The sequence below is a fragment of the Gossypium arboreum genome, chromosome 9, assembly GCF_025698485.1.
Source record: "Gossypium arboreum isolate Shixiya-1 chromosome 9, ASM2569848v2, whole genome shotgun sequence".
In the NCBI taxonomy this organism is placed as follows: Eukaryota; Viridiplantae; Streptophyta; class Magnoliopsida; order Malvales; family Malvaceae; genus Gossypium; species Gossypium arboreum.
Window position 1 is genome coordinate 80713714 of NC_069078.1, and position 21464 is coordinate 80735177.

Below are 21464 nucleotides of genomic sequence, written 5' to 3' on the forward strand. Positions count from 1 at the left end.
TTAATTGAAAATGAGATCTAGAGGCCAAAGTGAATGCGAATGTGTTGTCAGTCTCTAGAATCAATCCAAATGGTATAAAAACCAAAGCAAAAGAGATGAATGTCTTAGTACATAAATGATATGATGATATTGACATATTTTATAAATGCATAAATGAGTGTTTGATCATTGAATGATATGAAATTGGTATGAATTGAATGGTTGTTAATGGTTAAATAAGTTGAACATAGTACATATATGATGAAATGTTGGTAAAGTTGTTTTGGACTTAATATAAGTATGTTACATATGCAAATTGATGGTTGAAAATTGCTTGTCGCTTTAGAACATGAATTGGTTGATTTATTTTGTGCATATAAACATGTTTTTATCTTGAGATGTATTGTTAATACATGTTATATATGTAATACCCCTAACCCGTATCCGCTGCCAGAACAGGGTTTCGGAGCATTACTACCATTTACAGATCACTAAAAAAAATTTAAATACTTACCGATTCAATGCATCATATAAATAAATATATTACCATTCAATCAACAGTTTGACAGTTGTATAAGCATCAAACAGCAACATTGTTAGTATACTTGCACATATCTCATATAAATTCAACATCGATATATCTATTTTCTCGACATATCGCACTTGAGTTTAATAATAGTCTCAATTACATAATTTCCTTGTATCAACATATCAAAGATAATCATATATGTACATGTCATGAAACATATCATGCTCTTACCGTTTCTTCATAAGCATATATCATTCATTTCATTATATCAATATTTCATGCTCCATCATTTCCATATATTTTATGTATATTTATTCGGTAATAGTTTATATCAAACTTAACATAAATTATATTTCATGTACTTATACTTATTTCGTTTATCTATCTTCATAATTATTTCATATAACCATTCGTCATCGATACATATTACTTGAATATCAATTGTTCAATGATGCTAGAGCGTCTCCCATCCACGGTCTTATTTATCTTTGACATGATGCCATAGTGTCTTTCAACTATGGTCTTACTCATTTTCTGTCATGTTGCCATGGTATCTTTCAACCATGGTCTTGTTCATTTCATATCATGTTGCCATGGTATCTTTCAACCATGGTCTTACACATTTCATATCAGGTTGTCATGGTATCTTTCAACACAGGTTGCATGGTATCTTTCAACCATGGTTTTACACATTTCATATCAGAGAGCACACTCCCGCGAACCTTATCCTTACAGTGGGATTACCAGTCCAGGCTAAATCCCCTGTAATATAAACTCATAGAGTATTGTCGGGATTACCGGTCGAGCTAAATCCCAAGCGATAATTACTCTAATGAGCTTGGATCTGAATTACCGATCAGGCTAAATTCAGACCCTAATTTGGATTACCCGTCCGGCTAAATCCATTTTACACATATTCTTCGGAGGGCTATATCAGGATAGGATCACCCGTCCGGGCTAGATCCTTTTTACCGTCAATTCCTTTTCATTCAACCGGGATTTCTTCCCATTTTATCAAATATATCAATGTTTTATAAATTTTCATACAATGAACATTCAAATCATATTCACATCAATAACATACAACCTCAAGCATTTCAGAATATAATTCAAGTTACACGAACTTACCTCATTGATTGCTCGTGTTTATTATTTCATTATTCTGATATATTTTCTTTTCCATGATCAAGTCTCGTATTTGTGTCGTCCGGATCTTTATAAATAAATTTGATCATCATTTTCATTCATTTCATATTCTAATACATTTAATTAATGCTCTAGGCAAAATTACCATTTTGCCCTAAACTTTAATTAATGACGATTTCATCCTTAGGGACGGAAAGTAAAATTCTTGCAATTTAATCCTTATTTCCAACTATTATTCTCATATATATTGATAACAGTCCATGAATTCTATAAAATATCAAAATTTTCCATAATTTCAACACTTTTCAATTTAATCCCTAAAACATGTTTTCCCGATCTTGAACTAAATTGATAATTTCGTTAAATTTTGTAATTTAAATAATAAAATAATCTATTTCATGCAATTTAGTCATTTCTGACATTTTACAAAATTGCCCATAAAATTTTACTTTTATTCAATTTAGTCCCTGAGCCTAAAACATGCAAATTAGCCATGCTAGATGAATATTCATACATATTTTCCTCCTCCTCCTCCTCTCCATTCCACATCCTTAATTTATATAACATACAACAAGTAACATTATCAATAATTTCACTATTTACTTATATGTACATTCAAAACTGTCCATTTGCGTCATAGTCACTAAATTATTTATATATTAAGCTACAGAACTCAAAATTAAGATCCGTTAATTTTTCCTGAAACTAGACTCACATGTATTCTTATCATAAAATTTTCAGAATTTTTGGTTTGGCCAATTAGTACAGTTTATTCATTAAAGTCACCCCTGTTCTGCTGTCTGACAGTTCTGATGCTTCTTCACTAAAAATTAGTTATCTCCTTTTACAGAATTCAAATGATGTTCTAGTTTGTTTCTAATAAAACTAGACTCATTAAGGATTCCATAAATATAAATTTAAGCCTCTAATTATTTTTATTCATTTTTTTATTATTTTTCAAAGTCTGAACAGGGGAACCCGAATTCATTCTGACCTTGTCTCACAAAATTCATTATATATCAAAATTTACAAATTCATTGCTGACACTGTTTCTTCTATGAGAAACTAGACTCATTAAGATTTAATTCCATATTTTTTTCATCTTCTAATTCAATTTATAAAATTTATGGTGATTTTTCAAAGTTAGACTACTGCTGCTGTCCATAACTGTTTTAGTGCAAGATATTAATTACCATGTTATAACACCCTTATTTTCTTTTTCTACACCATTTCTCATCACTTTCTCTTATTTTCTCTTCACTAACATATCAAGAACATAGGACCTTATGTAATAAAACTCTACTATAACATTATTTCCATGATTTATCAACAATAACAAACTTAAAAACATATTGAAATCTTGATGTACTTACCTTATTCTCTTGATACCAATCTTTAACTTGATTTTCTCTCTCCTCCAGCTTCTATTTCTTGAATCCAACTTGATATTCTAACTCCCCATGTTCTCCATAACATTTTTCTCTCTTGGTAGCTATGGAAATTCATTTGATTTTTGGGTGAAAATGGTGAATTTTTGGTAAAAGGACCAAATTGTAAAGAAAGTAAAACTTTCTTTCTTCCTCTCTTTCTCTCACGTTAGTTTGCATGGAAAGGAAAGATGATGAAAATTCTTCATCTTTCTTTCCTTATATACTAAATAAATAATAATAAAATAATATTAAATATCTCATAAAATATTAATAAAATAATATTTATCTAATTAATTATTTTAAAATATCATTAACATAATCATTACATTCTAGAATTCTCTCTCTTACTAATTGACCATTTTGCCCTTCATGATCTTTTAAAATTCCATCCTTGAGTCATCATTTAATTTGGTAAAATTGCCATTTAGTCCCTCATAGTTCTTCACTTATTCAATTTGGTCCTAATTCATCCATTTTCCTTAGTTTCTAGATCATTCTACCCTTAAAATATTTACACTATTGGTCCTTCAACTTTTTCATATTTACACTTTAACCCTTTAAGTCTTGAGTATTTACTCTTAGGCAACAAAACTTTTCTAACTTTTACAATTTAGTCCTTTCCTGAATCAAGATATCATAATTTACTTCCCAATGTTGCCATAACTCAAAACTTCCCTTTTTATCACTTTATTTCCTTATTTTATTATATCAAGGATAATATATTACTGTAAAGATTTTCAGGGTATTACAATATATATCTTGAATCATAAATGGACGAGTGAGTCCTATTGCTTAACGTACAGTTTGTTTTATCCATGCATAGGTTCAAGTATCCTTTGAAGCCCCAATACTTGAAGTCAATCTCCGAAGTCACGACGTCAACTCGAAATTTCGTATCCTTTACAAATTTATCCTTTTACCCCAAGTTAATATAAAAAGCTTTTGTAGGCTCATATAGGGTCTGGAAAAGATCACGCATTGTTTAGTTAGCATAGAATACTTTTATTTAAATATATATTGACATTGAATTGAAAATTATCAATTGTAGTTGTTCCGACAACGAATGTGACACATTATAACCCTGACCCAACGATCGGATCGGGTAACGAGGTGTTACAAAAGTCCAATACTCAAGTATTCAAAATTTGTAATTTAGACACATTCAGAACTTCCAACCAGAACACTTTTTAGTGTTTCAATTATTTCTCGAGCTCCATGACTCCATTTTGGGTGTATTTTCTATCGTCAGAAAGAGAATTTGAATATCTACTCAAATATCATAACACCAATACCAAAATGCCTTAGGAAGAAATCCAAAAGTAAAAAGAAAATTATAAGTTTCACATTGATGAATAGTTTTGACGTATTTTCATATTTGGATCATATTTCCTAACATACTTGGAGTTTGGAGTTGAAATTTCTACTGTGAATGTACAATATACAGATCTTCAATTAACTCTCTTGGCTTTTCCCATTGGGAGTTGAACTTGGACAAAAGAAGTCATCAATTAACATGTGAAAAATGACTCTAAAAGATGACAAAGAAATTGGCCCAACAATTTATTACTAACAAGTCATTTGCATTGTCATTTTTCTCTTCACAAACATTTATAAATAGCCTTTGGTTTCACGATACGTGGTATCTCGGAGTTGATATCAATATCATTTTCTTGTTAGTGTTGTTTTTTTTTCTTTATCCTTGTAAAATATCAAGTTTCTTATATCTAATATGTCTTTTTCATATAATTTTAAGTTGTTTAATTTTGTTATGTTATTTTAAGTTTTCAATGCTGAAGCGAAAGGGTGAAACTTTTAGCAAATATTAAAATAAATTTTATTTTGATTGAGTAATAACATTGAGTACTAAAATTTAATTTTAATACGACACCAAGAGTGTTGGTAATGCAAAGAAGTTGAAAAAATAATATTTTTAAACGATTGCAATTTGACAAAATCAAAATTTAGTTTGTAAATGGTTATTACATTTTGACAAAATTAGAATCTGGTTATTGAGACTTTTTGGGAAACTGAATTTACTGTTTGTCCCTTCAGAAAACAGTATAAATAAGAGGTCATTCTCCTCATTTTTCATAGAACACAACAAGAGAAAAATAGCTTCTCTCATCCTTTTGTTCTTTAAATTTTGATGTTTTGCAAATTTACGTGAAAGGAAAAATTTGTTTAGAAGATTGAGTTTTAAGCGGGGCTGTCTGCGATCCCTGCAATCTTTACTGGGAATTGAATCTAGCGTGGTTTCGTAGGTTTTCTTCTAGTTTATTTTCTGATCAGATTTCCAACCAATTACTTTAGTTTTTTCAGTTTCAATTATTATTGAGAAAAACAATACCAATTGTGTTCCACTTTTCTTTATTTGGGTGTACGAATATTGAAGTATTGTATTAATCTTTGGGGACGACGTCTACTACACGATTACATCGACCAAGACGAATTTGCTCGCTTTTAAGGCAATGGTTCTTTCACGATACAGTAATTGCTTTATTTATTTACACTCAATTTGGTTTCCTGTCAGCGCTAATAATTTTGTTTTGCAGTAGTATATTTCCAACAATTTAAAAGCAAATTATATTAATGTTTAAACATGAAAATCGTTTCCATTTCCCACTGCTAAAACAAATGAAGGCTCCTACAAGCAATGAGCTAAAGTACACTTGAGGATTGTTGGAGCAAGTGATGTGTTCTATTGATGCAACCGTTTAAGGGCACTTGAGTAGTGCAAGAGTGTGCCTAAGTTAATTTCTTTCGTTGATCTTTAGTTAAGTGTCCTACTTTTATTTTTGACACTCATTCCAAAGTTAAATGTTTAAATATTTGTTTTAACATAATACTTGTAATATTGTAAGTTTTAATTAACATCTCTGTGAATCGACTTTGGACTCTTGATATTTTATTACTTGAATATAACCTGCACTTGTATTTTAAACCTAAAAAATTCGTGTCAACTCTTGTTTGAGACATACACACAGAAACAACAAAATGATACCTTAAGCAATAAGTCTCAGTAGTGCTATCTTGATTTCAAACAATAACTAATTAAAATAAAAATAAACATGTACATTCTAAATCCCTTATCCAAACATGCCATTATAATTTTATTTCATTTAGTATACATGGTTCCACTAATACAAATATTAAAATTTAAAAATCATTTTTATTTAATTTTAATATATAATTATAAAAATTTATTTTATTGAAAATATTTATAATTTTATAAATATAATGATATACCTATTGAATATTTTCACATTATTTATTTTAAATATAATTATTATTCTTTCATCGTTATTTTTAATTCATACAAATTTAATAATCAAATTTTTCTTAAACAAGTATTTATCAAAATAAAGTAATTATAATTGTTAATATTTTGAAATGATGAAATCGAAGATGTTAGAATTTTAAAAATATTCAAAATTTTAATTGTTCGTCCAAACATACTCGAGAGAATATTTTAGTTATTGTCTATATTATTATTTAAGCATGGACACCAACTTAGTTATAGTAATTACGAAATATTATTCTATAATTAAAATAAGTTGTGTTATTTGAATATACTTTAGTCTTTTATTTAAAAATAAAAAATAAAAATATGCATATGATGGGATCTAAACCCACGCTAATTGAATTGGTAAAATTTTAAATTTACCGTTCAATCAAAACTTCAATTTATTGTATTTTATACATTTTTATTTGAATATACAAATTTATTATCTCCATAATTTATATATATATATATATTAATAATGTTGTTGATTAAATAAGTATTACAAGTCAATTCGATACTAACTCGTGATTGAAGATAACACCATGATAAACAATTGTAGTGCATTTAATATTGTTAATTTAATGTATTTACTATTTATGTGTTTAAATTTTGTTATACTCACAATTTAATCTAATTTTATTTTAAATTGTACATATTTCATATATTATTAATAATTAATTTGAAACTATAAATTTAATTATTTATTAAACATATATCCTTTTATCAGAATTGGTGTTTACCAATTCTTTTATTAAAACATATAAAGATTTACTAATATTTTTAAAGTCTTAAATTTTTGATAAATCAATGATATACCCTTAAATATTTTGATAAATATATTTTAGTAAAAGGTTTTTAGTGATAATTTCAGTCGATTAAAATCTTCATTAATAGAGTTAATTTTACAAATTCCACCCAACCGGAAAAGCGGACCTGAAACTCACACGTGTTTTATTTTCATAACGCATATTTTTTCTTTTTACTTTTTAGTGTTTTGATTTGTAAAGATTTCCCGCCCCCATACCCAATTCCTATTCATTCGAAGTTCGAACGTTACCAGTAGACCATAAACAACTTCACTTCCTCCCAAATTATTAGCAATTTCCCCCCTTCCAATATGAAAACTAATCGAAAACTCAAGAAATCAGATCCAGCGTCATCCAAGGTACGTAGCGTTTAGATGCCTAATCTATGCTAAATATTGTTTACAGTAATAGAAGAGTCGTGGAATATATATATCTTCATCGATTCTGATTTTGGTTTGCTATTGCAGCTGGTTTTGAAAGAGATTATCGGATTAACTACGAAGAACGCCAACGGATTAGCTGGCGCCGTATCGACCTCGAGCTTCGTTTACGTTGCCGGTTGCGTTGCGGTGGTTTACGATGCAGAATCTGGAACCCAATTGCATCTCATGCTCTCTCATCGAATGGCTAAACCTTTGAGCTGCGTTGCCATGTCGCGTGACGGTCGCTTCATAGCCGCCGGGGAGGTACCAAAATGATTTAACCGAAGATTTTAGTTTAATCTGCTCATCGATTACTTCCTATTGCGGTGCGATTGGGTTTTAAAAAGTCTATATTGAACTGGTAGTACGTTTAATGTTTCAATGATATGAAACGAGAATTTGTTTATTTGTAACTATTCATAAATTTATTTTAAAAACTTTGTGTTTTATTACTATGTGTACGGATCTAATATTGTTTTGCAGTCAGGGCCTCAACCTTCGGTGTTGGTATGGGACTACGTTACTCGTACCTTCATATCTGAGCTGAAAGGTCATATATATGGAATTGAGTGCATTGCTTTCTCACCAGATGGTCAGTTACTATATATCAATGCGTTTGGGAAATCTATGTTGCGGTTATATTCATATTTACATGACCTACATTTATACATTCTAAATTTCTGTTTGGTTTTTGTAGGGAAACATCTGGTGTCTGTTGGAGGGTACATTTACCTTTGGGATTGGCGGAGTGGGATTTTGGTTACAAAGCTTAAAGCGAGTTCATCATGTTCTTCAGTTACGTCTGTCACTTTCTCTTCAGATGCCAATTACATTGTTACTGCTGGAAAGAAGCACCTGAAATTCTGGGCTGTTGGTGCATCTCCTAGGACTCGCATGAATAAAGGGACAGTGTCACTGTCTATTCATGCGAAGCCTATTAATCTTGGCCCTCAGAAAGGCAGTTCATTTATATCTGTCTCGTCCGCCATCTGGACAGATGGTAGTGTTGTGAACTGTGATCAAGTTGATGAGCTCTTTCCTATATACGCACTGACTGATGCAGGTTACGTATTTCTTTCCATTGTATTTAAGAGTTAAATTGATTAGAGTTTCTGAAGCATAGTCAAAATTTTCAATCTTTCTTCTTTTACGTACAGGAGTTCTATGCCTCATAGATTCTGGTTTGTCATTAAGAAATTCGGTTGATTTAAAGGTACGTTTGAGACTTCTGATGTTATGTTTTTTCGTTTTGGATGTAAATGAACCAGCATACCAAGGATTTATCCTTCCACAATTTTGAATTTTTGATCTGACGAAGATTTTAGTTCTGCTTTAAGGTTAACATCTTTGGATACTATGGTAAGATTTTAGTTAGTCATTAAGCTGGAAAGTTGTCACTGAGGTCTGAAGCTTCTAAATTACAGAATGTGGTATGAATGTGTAGAACTGCATCAAATATAACTCAACTATTGCAATTTGGGCCACGTTTGAGTTTGATGCATTCCAAAATTAACTTTCAGGTTGAAAAAGGATTTGCACTATCTGCATCCAGCAAGTTAATTGCTTGTGCTTGTAGTAACGGACAAGTACAGCTCTTCAATGTTGAGGATCTTGGATATGTGGGAAGCCTATTGTACTCTAAGGCCAAATCATGCCATGGAGAAATTGATCTTTTTTTCCCTAAAGCTGGTGAAAATAATTTTCAGTTAGCCCGTATTCTTCCTGATGCAGTTGCTTGTCAGTTCATCTCAGAAAAGCTTGGTGCGTTTTTTAACTCAACTGGTTCTCTTTACTCTCGATATTCCACCTCTTTGTTACTTATAATGGTACATTTTCAAATTCTCTTTTGCAGTTGTGATCTATGGAGATCATAGTCTCCATATATGGAATTTCTATCAAGAGAATGAGGTGATTGTTTCATATTAGTGATATTCATTTTTTATTTGTTCTGAGGAAGAAACCACCTAATTCTACAAGAAACTTAATTAGTTACAATCTAAGGTCTTCTCCTTTAGTTGGTATTTTGAGCTTATTAATAGATTAGAACTTGATTAATTGAACTTTTATTGGTATCTTTCCAGGCTACCAGGTCCTTTGCTCTTATTTCTCATTCGGCTTGTATATGGGATATCAAGAATCTCTGTTGTGAAAAAATGCACGATCCATATCTTATGTGTGCTGCGAAGGGATGTTCCGGAGGAGTCTCTTTTGCAACCTGTTCAGCTGATGGCACAGTTAGGTTATGGGATCTTGTCTTACAACCTGATCTATTAAGGGATAATGCTGACAATAATTATGTGATCACTGAAGCAGAGGGGATTATTAATATAGGTAAAGGCCTCAGTTATAATAGGTCCTAGCATAAGTTGGAAGCATGTTAAAATGTGCAGATTTGTTTAGTTATCATTCCAGGCACTTTATCTGTTTTTTTTTTTGGATTTATTATGAATTGAAATGTGTTTTAGTAAGTTAATTTATATTTGTACTTTCCACCCTGCAACTGTTGGATTAAATTTCATTTTTTCTTTTGCCTGAAGCAGTGAGTGCCGGAAGTTTTGAGATCGCCACTGAGGATACAGCTTTTGGCAATCTAGGTTTGCGGTCAATGGCAATTAGTTCAGATGGAAAATACATGGCTGTTGGTGATTGTGAGGGAAACCTCCATATCTATGATCTTCACAATTCTGATTATACATGCATTAAGGTAAACTTGAGGCCACCATAATGCATTAAGATATTTATTTTAAAACGAATTTAGTGCTGTGAGTACTTTAACTATGTCTGCAACTAGCTTACTATATTCTGTCTGTCTTACAAATTATATTCTTCAATGCCACAGGATTCCCATGATGCAGAGATTCTCTCTTTGAGTTTTAGCGTGTCAAGTACAAAGGATATAGATTCTGGAGGAAATGACAATCATTACTTGCTTGCTTCTGGGGGACGGGATCGAATAATCCATCTCTATGATGTTAAAAGGTTTTAATTGAATATTTAATGTCTCTTTTTCTCTTTTTGAAATTTATTGGAGCTTCTTGGATTTGTATGCTGAATGATCTAATACCCTTCATGTCAGGAACTTTGAGCTCATTGGAAGTATAGATGACCACTCAGCTGCTGTGACTTCTGTTAAACTTGTTTGCAATGGATGTAAGATTCTGAGTTGCAGTGCTGATAGGTATTTTGCTTTATATATAAAAATGAGACCTGGTTGATTAGGAAACTACTTGAGAAAATGACGAAGAGAGACAAAATCACTGTTAGTTTGTACTCTAGATAGTTTAATTTTGTTCAATGGCATTTGAAATGGCTTTAATTTGTTTTAATTGCTTTCAATTAAAACCAAAAGATTATGGTTTGCATTTAATATTTATATTTTGCAATTTTTATTTTTATCAAATGATTACTTACCATGGGCGTCCATATGGCTAATCTTAGCTAATGTCCTTTTTTTTATCCCCCATAGGTCCCTTGTGTTCCGTGATGTCTGTTTAACTGATAACAGATGTAAGGTTTCACGTCGTCACCACCAAATGGCATCTAATGGAACTGTCTATGATATGTCCGTAGACCCAGAGATGGAGGCTGTTGTCACTGCTGGGCAAGTAAGTTTAAACATCTTGTTATCTCCGGGGGAGTAATTGGCATATTCCAATGGAGTTTAAAGAGCTGCCTCAAATGATTTTCGTGCAACCAGGCCCTTAAATCCATCATATGGTTAAATGCTACACGTTAACAAGTAACCTTTAGTTGACTGTTTGACATAATTTGCAGATGCCTCATGTTTGAAACCCCAATTCTTTGAATTAATTATTAGATCATTCAAGCAAAACAATTTTGCAGATGCCTCATGTTTGAAATCCCACTTCTTTGAATTAATTATGTGGTTTCTTTCAGGATAAGAAGATAAACATATTTGACATGGCTAGTGGAAAGCTTATTAGATCATTCAAGCAAAACAAAGACTTTGGTGATCCAATAAAGGTGAGTTATGACTTATGAGTGAATAATCAGGAGGATTTGACCATAAATGTTTCTGCTGCTGAAACTTTATGTTCGTCAGGTTACAATGGACCCTAGCGGCAGCTACTTTGTATGTTCATTTTCAAACAAGTCTATGTGTGTGTATGATTTTACGACTGGAGAGATGATTGCCCAAGCTGTAGGACATGGAGAAGTTGTGACAGGTGTCATCTTTTTACCAGATTGCAAGCATATAGTTTCTGTGAGTTTTCTCATGGTTAACTATCCCTTTTGACATTATGTGTATCGTGTATTTCACTGAATTTGAACTAATTCAAGGTAACTTATGTTTGTTTACATGAATTCTTCTCAATTTTATGATGCATTCAGGTAGGTGGTGATGGTTGTATTTTCGTGTGGAAAATTCCCCCTCGCTTGGCTTCCAGGATGTTACAGAAAGTGAAGGAAAAATCTCTTTCATTGTCCCCAAGAACCATATGCATGCCAGCGGCTTTTAATCAAACCATAAATGATGGAGAGGGAAACAAGTCATGCAGAATTGATTTGAAGGATTCATTGCTAGCTGAGAGGTCAAGCCAACTTAAACAAAGAGCGAATTATCGTGGATGGGATTCCCAAGAGACCTATGCATTTAAATTAAGCATTTCCAGACTTCCAAAATGGGCACAAGACAAAGTAACAAGGTCTGATTTTGTCCAGAGAAATCTTGAGTTCACTTCACCTCAGGTATTCTTGATGGTAGACTTTGACATGTTGATTTGCATTCATACTTCCAAAGTAAAAAAGCAAAGGAGAAAGAAATGGGTTTCTAGACCCTCATTTATCGGATTAATAATATTCTTCCCACATTTTTTCTGTTGTCATAGTAATGTAACCAATAAGATTTTTGGAACTCCATAAACTTCCATCAGGATTCAGGGATAATCTGAATGATGGATACCTATATTGTTTGTGTTCTGGAAATTTTTAGTGAACAGTTATCTTGAAAGCTGGCAGCGATAGTACTTTGTGTTTCTGTGACCATGTGCACTGGCACACAATCGATTTCCCGAGTCTTCAGTTTAGTTCTGTTCAGCCATTTTTCTTTCATTTTTGACTGGACTTGTTCATGGATATGAACTGATCACTTTATTCCTGTAAGGAATTGGGAGGAACATTTTGCTTCAGCTGAATGGTTTTGAATTTCATCGAGCCTAATTTATCTTTCTCGTTAATCCCTCCAGCAAATGCAGGAAGAACCAAAAATTTCATCTCGTTTGATTAGCAGTGGTGGGGATCATGGTTCATTGTGCCATGAACATCAAAATCCATCTATTCCTTGGTCAGGAGGCAACAACTCGTGCCTCAGTAGCTTACACAGTTCTTCCAATGTTACTAAAAGTGAAAGTTCTGCATCACCAGATGAAATAGTTAGGTGAGGTTTAAATAATTTTATCACTGCTGCTCTGCATAAGCTAGGTCCAGCATTCACCATTAGCTTCTATCCTAATGCCTCATGATACTTTATTATTATTACTTCAGCAGCTCTGCAGTGGAAGATCATTGGTTCACTGTCTACAATGTACGTTTGGATCTACTGAATTCCCCAGAGGTTCAAAATCTTAAAGACGTACAGATGCCAGTGTCATCGCCAAAGCTAGGTAAAACCCAATTTTTGTCTTGAAATTGAAGTTTCTTTTATTGCTCTTCTGAATGGCTGCAAGGTTGTAGAGATAGGTACAAGCTTCTCAATGTCAGTTTGTTGTAATTCATTATGATGAAAAGATTCCAATGAAATTCAGGATGGAACTGAAGATGGCAAACAGCAATGCATATATTGGACTAGATATTATTAAAGTGCAGTGTCAAGCAGGAAAATTAATGAATCCAGATATTGTAAAGGGAAAAACTAACTAAATCGTAGCCTAAAATCAGCTATTATTAACCTTTTTGGTATGTCTCTTGCAGTGCAAGGCCTAGCTGAGATGCCAAGTGAGAGTGAAAAATCTTTAGGTCACAGGAGCCATTTCATAGATGTAGGTAAGACTTTCCACCTCAAAACATAGTGTCTTAGTAATTTCGCTTTCCTAAGCAAGAATCAGAATAATCTTAGCATGGAGAGAACAAAAGTTTGCCACAAGGCAGTTCCTGAATTGATAGTGCAAGTTTATTCTGATTAAACAGAGCCAGGCACTATGGATGTTGCTACCTTCCATATGAAGTCTGAGGACAGTGATCTGTTCAAGGAGCATTTTGGCAACCTGTCTGCAATACTCAAGGTTAGTTTTCATACCTGCTATTTTTTAAATTAAAGTGTCAAAATGTTTTTCCATTCAGAATTTTGGGAGAAAAGAGCAGAAAGGTGGCCAGAACTGGGGTGGATCTGGGAACCTGAATTATTCTGTTGTTTCTTTCGTTTTATGCCCAGGGTCAGGCTAGGAGTAGATTTAAGTATTTCAAATTAAATCACTTTTCTTGGTTTGAAGGAAAGAAAAAGAGTTATTATGGGTCTTCTTCCAAAAACCATATATATTTCACATTACATAAAGTACCTGACAGACCATATAAACCATTTGGTCGACCCCAAATCTTTCGAAGTTTCATTAATATCTGTTTACAGGTTGAGAAAAGGCAATCATCTACTAGGAGAAGATACTCTTCACAATATTTTGTACGGCGGGATTATTTAGTGGGTTGCAAAAGACTGTTTAACCCATCTAGTCAAAAGAACGAATCAGCCACTAATATGAGTTTGGAGGAAGTGGCAGGCTCTATTGATCAGGTACATCTATCATTGTATATGTCATTGTTGATATCTTTTCCCGTGTAGTTAATGTATTGAAAGACTATTTCGAGTAAACTGAAGATAGAAATGCTGTTTCAGTAAATATAAACACAAATTATTGAACATATCAAAATCTAAGCACGGATATAATATTTGTAAATCTGTCATGTTAATTGTGTTTAAACATACCGAGTTGTGTTCATTACATTGTTTTTGTATCTGTTAAACATATTCTGTTCATATCGTGTGATTCGTGTCTATAGTTATTATGTTTCACGTTTGAACCTTGTCACAGGACCTAAACTCAACAAAATGCTCGCTTACACAAAGTTATGCTCTTTCTAATGATGAAAAGGATGAAGAAGATTCATCAACCATTGATGAAGAGAGTGAAGTAGGGGAGAAAATCAGAGCATGTAGAGAAGCATTGCTAAGCCTGGACATTGCTGCCGAGAATGTTTTCCAGTTATTTACGAAATTAGGAACAGAATATCCCATGGAAGAGGGTTCAAGTGGATGTAGAGCTCAATTATACGATGAAGCAACTGAGCTACTTCCAAAAATTGCTGAAAAAATCAATGCAGTAGCCAAAGGATTACACTAGAACACTACTGGCAACGCTGGTACTTCCGCAAGTAATATTGAAGGAGATTCAACATTTGGACCTATGTTAGGAACACTGGCTGAGAGCTTATCGCAAAGAGTCGTTGAAATAGTAAAACAGAATCTCAGCTCTGTTTAACTCGTTTTATTCTACGAGATTAATCATGTATAGTGAAACGATTTTCTTGTTTCAATTTATTAAGATTTTATCTTTCAACAGCATCAAATTGTAGTGTTGGTTGCTTCTTGTGCCAAGTATTGACAGTGGATTTTTTACTAATATAGTATAAAAAAAATACTTAAATGACACAAGTCAAAAACTATTGACGAAAATGGCATGGTCAGGGTGGTGCCGCCTGTGGCAGTGGCGTGACCACTCTAGAATTTGACAAACACAGTTAAAAAAAAACAAAAACAGTAGAAAACCGAAAAAAAAAAGCTGAAGCAGAAAAAAAAAAGCTGAAGCAGGTAGAGCGGCACCGTGGAGAAGACCTCTCATGCACGGGCATTTTGGTTTTTTCTGTGTTTGGGACCATATGTTATGGTCCCCTACCTCATTTTGGGAAGAAAGAAGGAGAAGAAGAAAAGAAAGAAGAGAAGAAGAAGAAGGAAAAGAAGAAGCAGGCAGCATTGGTGAGGGAAGAAAAAAGAAAAAGAAAAAAAGAAGAAGAAGAGGAGGGAGGGAAGGAAAAAGAAAGAAAAAGAAGGAAAAAAAGGGCAATTTTTTTAAGTAAGTAATTTATTTATTTTAGGTGTTATTATTATTATTGATTGATTTTGATTTAATTTATAAATTTTTTTTTGCAAGGTGTTATTTAGTTAAAAGAGATATTAAGGTATTTTTATTTATTTTATATTTTCATTCATTCCTAATTTATTTTTAATTTTATTGAAGTAAAAAGTCAATGTATGTTATGTGTAAAGAACGTTTTATTATTATTATTTTATGTAATTTATTTATTAAGTGTGCTTTAGATTGATTAGATATATATTTTTATAAAATTTCTTTGGCATGTTATATTCTGATTATTTTAATTTTTTATTTTTATGTGATGGGGTTTTTATACTATTTTAAAAAATAGTATAAAAACAAAATATTAAAAATATCCTAATGAAAAAATAAAATACTAAAAGAAATAAAATATGAAAAAATAAATTTTCGGGGAAAGTGGTGTTTGGGGTTTTTATTAAAATAATATAAAAATAAAATACGGAAATAGTATATTTTAAAAATAATATCCGAAAATTTAAAAATACAAATAAAGTGACAAAATTAAGGTTATTTACTAAAATTATACATTTGAAACATTATGTACTAAAATAATATAAAAATAAAATAGGAAAATAATATATTTTAAAAAAAGTTTAAAATTTTAAAAATACAAACAAAGGGCCAAAATCAGGGTTATTTAAAAACACTAAAATAACACATTTGAAACATTATGTACTAAAATAAGATAAAAAATAAAATACGAAAATAGTATATTTTAAAAATAAAATCTAAAAGTTTAAAAATACAAACAAAGGGCCAAAATCAGAGTTATTTAAAAACACTAAAATAATATATTTGAAACATTATGTACTAAAATAAAATACGAAAATAATATATTTTAAAAATAAAGTCTGAAAATTTAAAAATACAAACAAATAGCCAAAATCAGAGTTATTTACTAAATTAATATAAAAATTAAAATAATACATTTGAAACATTATGTACTAAAATAATATAAAAATAAAATATAAAAATAGTATATTTTAAAAATAAAATCAAAAATTTCAAAATTTTAAAAATACGAAATTTTTATTTCCCAATGAATTTAATTAATTACATATTATAATATATTTTAAAATAATATTGAACAACTTATCATGTGTTTTTTAATTATTATTCCATCATTCAAATTATTATTATTAAATAAAATTAAATTAAATTAAATTAAAATATATTGAACTACATACAGTGTATTAAATATATTATATTTTAAATAAAAATATTTTACTTATTAAATATTTTAAATTATAATAAAATATTTGTATTTGAGTTGAATATATTTATTTTTTAATGTAGTATAGCAAAAATATGTTGTCAAAAAAGCTGCTTGCTATTTTTTGTAATTAAAAGTAATATATAAAATTTAGTTATTCTAATAAATATTTAAAATCCATCAAACATTAAAATTAATAATCGAAATTTATTTTGAAATTGCGAGGCATCGCAATGGCTTCATTGATCAAGAAAGATCTTTCTCACATATGTGACACAATTAATAATATGGTAAAATATTGTTATTTGTTAATCACGGGTTCCATTAAAAAAAGATTTACGTAATTTAAGGAAATAAATTATGTTATTATAACTATTTTCTATAATTTAACACTGTCAGGACTCGTACCGCGTATTAAGGGGCCGGGTGAATAGTTTAGGATATTCCCCGGATGCACGACTGATGCTCTACTTGGAACTAGCTGGATTCAGGTCAGCAGCATTGACCCAGACGTTCAATTTGCGGTACGATTTAATATTCGCATTGGTTGAGCGTTGGCGCTTGGAGACCTACACTTTTCAGTTGCCGTATGGGGAGTGCTTTCACTCTGGAGGATGTTGCATTACACTTTGGGCTCCCAATCGACGGGAATGCCGTCACGGGCGTAAGTGCGATAGTTGAGCCGGCTGCATTTTATTATAGCCTCCTAGGAGCTTCGCCCGGCGATGATAAGTCCAATTTTTCGGAGTTGAAATTTACATGGCTAAAAGCTAATTTTGAGCATTTATCAGTTAATGCCACTGAAGAAGAGTTGATGTGCGCAACTCAAGCGTACATTATGCACATTATAAGGGGTGTACTAATGCCCAATTCGAACAACAACAAGGTTTATCTCCAGTATTTACCTCTATTAGCTGATTTGCGTAATGTTCGTTTGTATAGTTGGGGTTCCGCAGTTCTGGCTATAATCTATCGTGAGCTTTGTCGGACAACAAAGCTTAATGCTGTAGACATAGGCGGATGCCTTTTATTGTTGTAGTCATGGGCTCTTTATTGGATGTCATTCTTGACATCGATTAGTCACCAACCATAAGTATTTCCACTAGTTAACAGGTGATAAAATTTAACTTGTTATTAATTGACAATTTCTTTATAATGATACTATTCTAACGATACTATATTTACTTGAAAATTGTTTTCGTAGATTTAGTATTTATCCGAGTATCGGGAGGTCATACACTGTCCCAATATATCGTCTGATGATTGAACAACATGCCGAGGAAATTATAAGCTATTCAAATATTTGTGACATGTAATTACTTTGTATATCTTGTTAAATTTTATATTTTTTTTCTGCTTTAGCTTTTTTTTTTAGCTTTCTACTGTTTCTGTTTTTTTAACTGTTTTTGTCAGATTTCAGGATGGTCACGCCACTACCATAGGCGGTACCACCCTGGCCATACCATTTCCGTAATTAGTTTTTGCCTTATACCATTTAAGTATTTTTTTTATACTATATTAGTAAAAAACCCGGGTCACGACAAAAGAAGAAACAATTCCATAAAATAATCGGACAGAAAAGGACATAAACGTGGTCCTGTAATTCCCACCATTTATAGGGGCATAATCATCCATTTATCTCGGAAAATTTTCCCCGAATACCATAGTTGATTTGCTATTCCTCTAAAATAACAGTGTCATTCCAAGACAAATCTAATAATTAATTAAAAATAAAAAATAAAAGATGCGAATATTGTGGGTTTTTTTACTAATATAGTATAAAAAATACTTAAATGGTATCAGGTAAAAACTAATTACGAAAATGGTATGGTCAGGGTGGTGCCGCCTATGGCAATGGCGTGACCACCCTGGAATTTGACAAAAACAGTTAAAAAAATAGAAACAGTAGAAAGCTGAAAAAAAAAGTTGAAGCAGAAAAAAAATATAAAATTTAACACGGTTCTCATAAGATATACAAAATAATTACATGTCACAAATATTTGAATAGCTTACCCCTTCCACAACATGTTTTTCAATCATCAGACGGTATATTGGGATAGTGTATGACCTCCCGATACCCGGATAAATATTTCATCTACGAAAACGATTTTCAAGTAAATATAGTATCGTTAGAATAGTATCATTATAAAGAAATTGTCAATTAATAACAAGTTAAATTTTATCACCTGTTAACTAGTGGAAATACGTATGGTTGGTGACTAACCGATACCAAGAATGACATTCGATAAAGAGCCCATAACTGCAACAATATAAGGTATCCGCTTATGTCTACGGCATTAGGCTTTGTCGTTCGACAAAGCTCACGATACAACATAACCAGAACTGCGGAACCTTAATTATACGAACGGACATTACGCAAATTAGCTAATAGAGGTAAATACTGGAGATGAACCTTGTTGTTGTTCGAATTGGGCATCAGTACACCCCCTATAATGTGCATAATGTACGCTCGAGCTGAGCACATCAACTCTTCTTCAGTGGCATTAATTGATAAATGCTCAAAATTGGCTTTCAGCCATGTAAATTTCAACTTCGAAAAATTGGACTTATCATCTTCGGGCGAGGCTTCTAGTAGACTATAACAAAGTGCAGTCGACTCAGCTATCGCACTTACGCCCGTGACGGCATTCCCGTCGATTGGGAGCCCAAAGTGCAATGCAACATCCTCTAGAGTGACAGTGCACTCCTCACATGACAAATGAAAAGTGTGGTTCTCCGAGCGTCTACGCTCGACCAATATGGATATTAAATCACACCGCAAATCAAACGTCCGGGTCAATGCTGCTGACTCGAATCCAGCTAGCTCCAAGTAGGGCATCAGTCGTTCATCCGAGGAATATCCTAAACCATTCACCTGGCCCCTTAATACGCGGTACGTGTCCTGACAGTTTTAAATTACAGAAAATAGTTATAATAACATAATTTATTTCCTTAAATTACGTAGATCTTTTTTTAATGAAACTCGTAATTAACAAATAATAATATTTTACCATATTATTAACTATGTCACATATGTGAGGAAGATCCTTCTTAATCAATGAAGTCATTGTGATGGCTACAATTTCAAAATAAATTTTGATCATTAATTTTAGTGTTTGATGGATTTTAAATATTTATTAGAATAACTAAATTATATATTGCTTTTAATTACAAAAAATAGCAAACAATTTTTTCGACAACATATTTTTACTATACTACATTAAAAAATAAATATATCCAACTCAAATACAAATATTTTATTATAATTTAAAATATTTAATAAGTAAAATACTTTTGTTTAAAATATAATATATTTAATACACTCGATATGTAGTTCAATATATTTTAATTTAATTTATTTTTATTTAATAATAATAATTTGAGTGATGCAATAATAATTATAAAACACATGATAAGTTGTTCAATATTATTTTAAAATATATTATAATATGTAATTAATTAAATTCATTGGGAAATAAAAATTTCGTATTTTTAAAATTTTTAAAATTTTCGGATCTTATTTTTAAAATATACTATTTTCGTATTTTATTTTTTATATTATTTTAGTAAATAATATTTCAAATGTATTATTTTAGTAAATAACCCTAATTTTAACCTTTTGTTTGTAGTTTTAAAATTTTAGATTTCATTTTTAAAATATACTATTTCCATAATTTTTTATATTATTTTAATAAAAACCCGCCAAAGACCACTTTCCCCAAAAATTATTTTTTCATATTTTTTTCTTTTCATATTTTATTTTTTCATTAAGATATTTTTTAATATTTTATTTTTTATACTATTTTTGTAAAATAGTATTAAAACCCCATCAAATAAAAATTTAAAAATTAAAATAATCGAATAAAACATGCTAAAGATATTTTTAAAAAATATATCTAATTAATCTAAAACACACTTAACAAATAAATTACATAAAATAATAATAATAAAACGTTCTTTACACATAACATATATATTTTTTTACTTCAATAAAAATTAAAAATAAATTAAGAATGAATAAAAGTATAAAATAAATAAAAACATACCTTAATATATCTTTTTAACTAAATAACAACTTGTAAAAAATAAATTTATAAATTAAATCTAAATTAAAATCAAAATCAATAATAATAATAATAATAACACTTAAAATAAATAAATTACTTGCTTAAAAAAATTACCATTTTTTCCTTTTTTTCTTTCTTTTCCTTCCCTCCCTCTTCTTCTGCTTCTCTTTTTCTTTTTTCTTCCCTCACCAATGCTGCGTGCTTCTCTTTCTTCTCCTTCTCCTTCTTCTCTTCCTTTCTTCTCTTCTTTCTTTTCTTCTTCTTCTTCTTTCTTCCCAAAATGAGGTAGGAGACCATAATATATGGTCCCAAACTCAGAAAAAGCCAAAACGCCCGTGCATGAGAGGTCTTCTCCACGGTGCTGCCTCTGGCACTGGCACCATCGGTGCCGCCTCTGGCACTGGCACCATCGGTGCCGCCTGTGGCAGGCCCACCACCAGTGCCGCCTGTAGCATGGCCTCCACCT

The 21464-nt window shown here is 31.3% G+C and overlaps 2 protein-coding genes across 2 annotated transcripts; one reads left to right on the top strand and one right to left on the bottom strand.

Annotated features, from left to right (window-relative positions):
• The first annotated feature begins 7365 nt into the window (after positions 1-7365).
• Positions 7366-15266, top strand: LOC108455907 (uncharacterized). Its single transcript, XM_017754482.2, has 21 exons — positions 7366-7532; positions 7641-7859; positions 8079-8187; positions 8293-8658; positions 8753-8808; positions 9116-9356; positions 9448-9503; positions 9677-9926; positions 10136-10299; positions 10435-10574; positions 10672-10773; positions 11062-11200; positions 11493-11579; positions 11659-11820; positions 11949-12305; positions 12803-12993; positions 13101-13219; positions 13527-13598; positions 13743-13837; positions 14179-14340; positions 14639-15266. Exons 1-21 carry the CDS (start codon positions 7485-7487, stop codon positions 14945-14947), a joined length of 3444 nt encoding a protein of 1147 aa, XP_017609971.1. The 5' UTR covers positions 7366-7484; the 3' UTR covers positions 14948-15266.
• Positions 15267-18745: 3479 nt separating this feature from the next.
• Positions 18746-19999, bottom strand: LOC108455104 (protein MAIN-LIKE 2-like). Its single transcript, XM_017753714.1, has 3 exons — positions 19943-19999; positions 19345-19833; positions 18746-18799 (listed from the first exon to the last, which is right to left on the bottom strand). Exons 1-3 carry the CDS (start codon positions 19997-19999, stop codon positions 18746-18748), a joined length of 600 nt encoding a protein of 199 aa, XP_017609203.1.
• Between the last annotated feature and the right edge of the window lie 1465 nt (positions 20000-21464).